The sequence below is a fragment of the Sinocyclocheilus rhinocerous genome, unplaced genomic scaffold, assembly GCF_001515625.1.
Source record: "Sinocyclocheilus rhinocerous isolate Xijiao unplaced genomic scaffold, SAMN03320098_v1.1 scaffold1112, whole genome shotgun sequence".
Taxonomy (NCBI): domain Eukaryota; kingdom Metazoa; phylum Chordata; class Actinopteri; order Cypriniformes; family Cyprinidae; genus Sinocyclocheilus; species Sinocyclocheilus rhinocerous.
This window is the reverse complement of record NW_015657961.1, coordinates 443996-450928: the sequence shown is the minus strand read 5'-3', so window position 1 is coordinate 450928 and position 6933 is coordinate 443996. Positions and strand designations below refer to the sequence as shown.

General features: G+C 38.4%; 3 protein-coding genes across 3 annotated transcripts in view; 2 read left to right on the top strand and 1 right to left on the bottom strand.

Annotated features, from left to right (window-relative positions):
- LOC107721733 (nucleolar GTP-binding protein 1-like) overlaps positions 1-1773 on the top strand; it is a 12609-nt gene extending 10836 nt beyond the window's left edge. The window contains exon 16 of the mRNA XM_016529890.1: positions 1320-1773. Coding sequence (XP_016385376.1) covers positions 1320-1472 — 153 coding nt within the window. The 3' untranslated portion in view covers positions 1473-1773. The remainder of the gene's footprint in view (positions 1-1319) is intronic.
- The window catches only part of LOC107721741 (tripartite motif-containing protein 16-like), a 258890-nt gene that overhangs the window by 199537 nt on the left and 52420 nt on the right, over positions 1-6933 (bottom strand). The gene's annotated exons all lie outside the window — the stretch shown is intronic.
- LOC107721745 (zinc finger protein 2-like) lies at positions 3053-6441 on the top strand. Its single transcript, XM_016529905.1, has 3 exons — positions 3053-3530; positions 3623-3701; positions 5103-6441. The coding sequence occupies exons 1-3, from the start codon at positions 3213-3215 to the stop codon at positions 5921-5923; spliced, it is 1218 nt and encodes a 405-aa protein (XP_016385391.1). The 5' UTR covers positions 3053-3212; the 3' UTR covers positions 5924-6441.

Below are 6933 nucleotides of genomic sequence, written 5' to 3'. Positions count from 1 at the left end.
ATAAACGACAGGGGGAAAAGCTGAAGCTGATGCTTCACTTTATAGCACTGACACCAGTCATGAGGGAGTACATTGCCCCTAAACATTGAAAAGATATTAGGATATTATTAAGACAACATTACTCTTAGGACATTGCAAACTAATTTTTTTCATGAATATGACTTAACCTGATGAAGGACGCGCTCAGTCATTCAGGCAGTCTCTCTCTCTCGCTCGCGCTGTTTAGGCATGTCTTGTGCCGTTGATCGTCGTCGTCATCCTTAATAAATAAAACATTTATTCATGCTTGGGTGTCGGCTGTGAATCCAGGGTCACATATATGAATCAGGACAGTGCTAAAATAGTAACTATTTTGACAAGGAGCATATGTTTTCCATCTTTCTACTTATTTTTATTTTTTTTTAATTCTCACAAAATCTTCTTTACATTTACATTTATTTGTATAAATGTACTTTCAATTCATTATACCCATTTACCCACCAAAATTACCATGTTCAGTCAGAAAACAGGGAATTCAGTATATTTTAAAAAACAGGATATTTTCTATTACCGGTACTAAAGAATAAATATTTGAATTTTTCACTGAAAATTTATTGAAAACATCCACCCAAAATTTAGAGGTAAAATCACAGCAGTACAAGGGTGTTCAAGAGTTCCAGGAGAGGAAGAACAAACTGAAATCTCTTCTGTATAAATTCCCCTGTGAATATATTCTAAACAGGAATTTTTAAAGTCTCTCTAAGCTTTGGGGCAACAGGGTCAGTGTCAGGAAACTCAACATCGCCAAAGCGCTGAAAATCACCAACATGCTTAAAAACTCTGTAAAACGCACTTATTGTCAAATAATTTACTGTAAAAAAGCAATTTACTGCCTTTTTTATCAATTTAATGAATCAATAAATTAAAGTATTTAATGACCCCAAACGTTTATATGGTAGCCTACTGTAAGTATACAGTCTTCATTATAAACACAAAATGATAATCAACTTAAATATTCAGTGAAGATGATTAGATTACATTTAATTTAATGGGGGGGGGGCGGTAAGGGACCTGGATAATGAGTAGGGGGGGGTGCTGACCCAAAAAAGGTTGAGAACCACTGATTTAAAACATGAGTTAAAATGGCTCACTTAATGGCTTTTTATTCATGCAGTTATCCATGATTATCCATGTCTGTTTTTCCATGATTTATAATTATTTGTCATTAATGAACACCTTTATATAAACCCTTTACAAAGGGAACCTTAATGCAAAGTGTTACCAAGATTTTCATAGAGTAATGTGTTCATTGGACTGTCTGTTTGTCTTATTTGCCCCAGATGTTGAAGAAGGTAAAGACCATGATGAAGAACTCGCAGAAGGACATGAACAAGCAGGGAAGGAAGGGTGAATCTGATCGACATGTGTTTGATGTCAAACCTAAACATCTCTTTGCTGGGAAGAGGAAATCTGGTAGCACCAGCCGCAGATAAATGCAGCCTTACTCACTTCTATCTTATGTACTCATACCTGTCCTTATGCCATGATTAATAAATATTTGTTATATTCTGTACTTTTAATAGTTCTTTCTGATACAGATGATAATACACCTGTAACCATGAAAGAAATGGTTATTGAAATGTATGTTAATTGCATAATTGGAAATGTCTTATATCATGAAGAATGATAACGAAATATACAGGATCAGGATTTTGAACTCATCACTTACAAAAGAAATGATCTAAAGCTGTTGTTTGGGAGTCAAATAAACCACCCAAAGTATTGAACCTGAAATTGTGTGAAATTGTCTCTTAAATAGTCGTGTTAGTCTTGTGATGTTTGTCTTTCTGTGTGGGATGGGGAGTCCAGAACGTTCCAATGTACTTGGATTAAGATTTCTGTATTTTATTGCGTAGGGGGGAGTGCTGACCCAAAAAAGGTTGAGAACCACTGATTTAAAACATGAGTTAAAATGGCTCACTTAATGGCTTTTTATTCATGCAGTTATCCATGATTATCCATGTCTGTTTTTCCATGATTTATAATTATTTGTCATTAATGAACACCTTTATATAAACCCTTTACAAAGGGAACCTTAATGCAAAGTGTTACCAAGATTTTCATAGAGTAATGTGTTCATTGGACTGTCTGTTTGTCTTATTTGCCCCAGATGTTGAAGAAGGTAAAGACCATGATGAAGAACTCGCAGAAGGACATGAACAAGCAGGGAAGGAAGGGTGAATCTGATCGACATGTGTTTGATGTCAAACCTAAACATCTCTTTGCTGGGAAGAGGAAATCTGGTAGCACCAGCCGCAGATAAATGCAGCCTTACTCACTTCTATCTTATGTACTCATACCTGTCCTTATGCCATGATTAATAAATATTTGTTATATTCTGTACTTTTAATAGTTCTTTCTGATACAGATGATAATACACCTGTAACCATGAAAGAAATGGTTATTGAAATGTATGTTAATTGCATAATTGGAAATGTCTTATATCATGAAGAATGATAACGAAATATACAGGATCAGGATTTTGAACTCATCACTTACAAAAGAAATGATCTAAAGCTGTTGTTTGGGAGTCAAATAAACCACCCAAAGTATTGAACCTGAAATTGTGTGAAATTGTCTCTTAAATTTGAGTCGTGTTAGTCTTGTGATGTTTGTCTTTCTGTGTGGGATGGGGAGTCCAGAACGTTCCAATGTACTTGGATTAAGATTTCTGTATTTTATTTCTAATATATTTAAGCAAATCTCAGAGCATGAGTGAAATTACTGTATATCAGAACTGCTGCAATTGTGTTTACATTTTGTGTGTGTATACACACACACAGACCACCTTTTGCCCGTATTTGTTTAGTGTAACTAAAAACAGGAACGTTTTTTAGGAGGATACATTTTCATGCATAAAAATCATATGATTTTGTACGCTGTGTCCTAGTTACCTGTGAATTCAGTTATCAGACATTTCATTGGTAATAATTATATTGGCACTTTATGATGTTTTAGTCTGAACATTACAAAAATAGTCCACGTGACTTTTATTTTGACAAAACATCTGAGCGAAGCCCCCCCCGGAAACGACATCAGCCTCCACTAGCAACAGTGTCAAAGCGTTTACACCGTTTCAGACCGAAAATCAAAACAACACAGGACAGCCTTACTTCACGGACAACGAACGCAGTAATCACCGTACACGGTTTTCCGCGGCCCAAACGCGAAGAATGGCGAATTACCGGGCGTTTCACACCCAGCTCGCGACCATCATGGAGACGCTGACTCGTGCGGCGGTGGCAGAAATCTGCGAGCTTGTGGACGACGGCTACGCCGTTTTACACATCGAGATCTCACGCCACCAGAAAGAAAACGAGGAACTCCGACGGAAACTGCAGCTTATAGAGTCCATCGTTGCGGCGCGGGGGTACAGCGACGAAAAAACGGTAGCGCGAGACGGTCGGTGTGATGCTAGTGCTCGCGAATCGCTAGTGGGCAGAAAAACGCCCGGAGGCGGGGAGTCCACCAGCAGGGGTACAGTGGCAGAGGTTAGATGACCAGTTGTTTTGGGTATTTTGGGATTATAGTGCAAGTAAAATGATGAGTGTACACGCAATTATTTGTTTTGTTCGGATTCCAGATGCGTGAGTTTCGTGAGGAAAGAGATTTGATCCAAATGCAGATCAAAGAGGAAGGTCTCGAGCAGCCGCCGCTGGGAGGTGAGGCGCCTCGGGTCATTCCCGTTATGCATTACCATTGAAACTCACTAATTAATAAAAATTAATATGCTTGTGTTGTAATTCAAGGATATATATTTTTAAATGCTTCACCAGACTTTATGGCAAAGCACACAACTTCAATAAAATTTAAACAAATGTCACGGTTCGGCACAAGGAATAGATTATAAGACGATTCATATTTTATACTTAAACAATATAAACTGTGTTAAGGTAACTAATTATGAAACAACCTCAATTTCAGCTATAAAGCAGCTCTTCAGAAGACAATATTGTCATTATTCAGGTCAATGTTGATTCAGTTCATCAATGTGGCAGTTCATGAATTATGAAATGACGTCAGATTCGTCTCCATTCATCAGATGCATCTGTGCAGAAGACAAAAGTGTCATTATTCAACTCATGTCAGTTGAGTGTTGATGCAATTCATTTCAATAAAAGTTTTGATGCTGCAGACTTCAATTATGAAACGACGTCAGTTTCCGCTATGAAGCAGCTCTACAGAAGGGCTTGTTTTATTGTTCAGCTCAGTTCAGGTTTTGTGTGTTCTCATCTCTTAGTGTCAGTACAGTTAGATCGATAATATTTTCTGAATATTGTCTTTTAAGCCCCAGCTGACCAAGCCAAATGTGAGATATGTATGCTTATTTTAAGTATGTATATTGTCTTTTAAGTATTTGCCTTTGCATATTTTCTATGTAAATTTATATTTTAACTTTTAAGTAATCGATAATGAAGTCATATTTATTTACTTTATACAATACAGATTGTTTCAAAGCAGCTTCACAATAATAAACAGTTAGAATTATCAATGTCATAATTCATTCAGTTTCAGCTGTAAAGCAGCTCTACAGAAGGCAATAGTCTCATTCTTCTCAATTTAGTTTAAGGTTGATTCAATTCAGTTCAATAATAGTGTTAAGGTTGCAGTTCATTAATTATGAAACAGAGCTATTAAACAGCTCTATAGAAAACAATTGTGTCATCTTTCAGCTGTTTTTATCCGATAGTTTCAGTAGTTAGATTGATAATATTTTCTGAATATTAATTGTCTTGAAGTTCCAATTGATCAAGCCGAAGGTGACACATATACATGCATATTACCTTGCATACTGAAACTTATTCCCTTTTTGAATGTAATATATATTTTCTATGGCAATTGTTACTTTAACTTTCCAGTAATTCATACTTGCATTTTTTACAACTTTTACAGTAAGATTAAATATTGTTTTGTAAAATATATAATTTTTGCATATGGTGAAGCAACCAATTAAGTTTTATTACTTTTTTTAAATATGAGGGGGCATGAAAATATACTGCATACTAGGAATGTTCATACCTAACCCTTCAAAATGAGTTCATACTGTGTGTGTTTCTCAACAGATGATGACGACGATGAGGATGAAGGTGAAAGTGTTTCTGCAGTAACTCACGACTCTCCGAAACCAGATGTAGCTGAACTTTCGGGACAGGATTCTCACACACTCTCCCACTCCCCTGACCATGACACACACTCTCACACTCTCACGTTTGCAGACACACACTCCGGCGCTGATGAGTCCCAGCACTCCAGCATCGACTTGGCTGCTTCAGACAATGCTTCCTTCTCCCTTGCGCAAACCTCGTCGGATACACGCGCTTCCCAAGTCCATCGAGTGTTTCATGAAGACTTGTGCATGAAGGCTGATATGGATCCGGTATCTGATTGGGCCACGCACTCTGTCCGTAACACGCTCACACACTTTCAGACCTCTCCGCAGAGGATTGGCGGGTCAGACTCTCTCATATCCCATAATTCTCCATTGTTTGCTGCACAGCGGCTCGTTGCTCTGGGTAACGTCTCAGGGCTGGGTCTCTATGGCCGGTTGGGTGCTCTACGGACAGGTGAAGCCGGCAAGCGACACTTCATCTGCTCGATCTGTGGGAAGTGTTTCACCACATCGCAGAGTTTGGACACACACATGCGCATTCACACTGGAGAACGGCCGTACCGCTGTGAGCAGTGCGGGAAGCGTTTCACGCAGTCCGGGCACCTCACTGCTCACCAGACGGTCCACACCGGAGAAAGACCGTACGAATGCACCCGCTGTGGAAAACGATTCGCAGGGAAACAGTACCTCCGCATACACACCAAGAAACACCACCCTGACTTGCACGCGCTCTCTCATATACAGACCCACACACAGCAAGACACGTTACCCTGAAAGATACACATGCTCACAACAGAGTGCAGGACACCACTTTTGATGTTTTAGTAGTTTTAATATATTTGATATATTCTGTTGATGTTTGCAAGTGTCCTGCAACCACTGAGAGTTTAAAATAAGATGTGCAGCCAGTTCCAAGTGTAATGTTGCAGTGTTCAGACATTTAAACTTTAAACAGGTAATTTTGCCAAAACTAAAGCAGTGAGATGCATTATACATTATGTATACATACTGCAGGGAGACCATATGAAAGCCAACATTAGAAAGCTGGTATGAGCACATTAAGACGCTGATACCTTCAACATGAAATACTCACTTTGACCTGAATAGCAGATGTACCTAAAATGTACAGGATGTGTTGTTCAAAGAGTTTATGATCTAAATTAGATATAATTATAGATTATACATTTATATTTGCAGCTAGTCACAGCAGAAACACTAACTGGATTTGTCGGTGTTGTATTTAATAGAAATAAACAGTTAATTGAGTTTCAAACAGTTAATTGCATCTCAGAGTCTTTTATTTGTGACTTATCAAGGTTGATGTGTTGGAAAATAAACTGATTATTCTATGTAAGGTGACAGTATATTATTGTGATGTTACTGTGAGGGAAAATCCACAGTACTGATTCAACTTCAGTAATTTAACAAAGAATTATTTCAAAAATGACAGTGACAGCTGATACTCTATAGCAGTGATGGGCAAACTTGGCCCTTCCAGGCCACTTTCCTGCAGAGAGTGGGTCCAACCCTGATAAAACTCACCTGCCTGTAGCTTTCTAGTAGTCTTGAAGACAATGATTAGCTGGTTCAGGTGTGTTTGATTAGAGTTGGAGCTAAACTCTGAAGGAAAGTGACCTGGAAGGGCCAAGTTTGCCCACCCCTGCTCTATAGGTACTGATACGGCTGAACTACAGGGAGTTTAGTCCCTTTGTTATCATGCCAGAATGAGCAACTGGAGGAAGAGCAGAACAAACTCCAGGGGCCTCATTTATAAAATGTTGCGT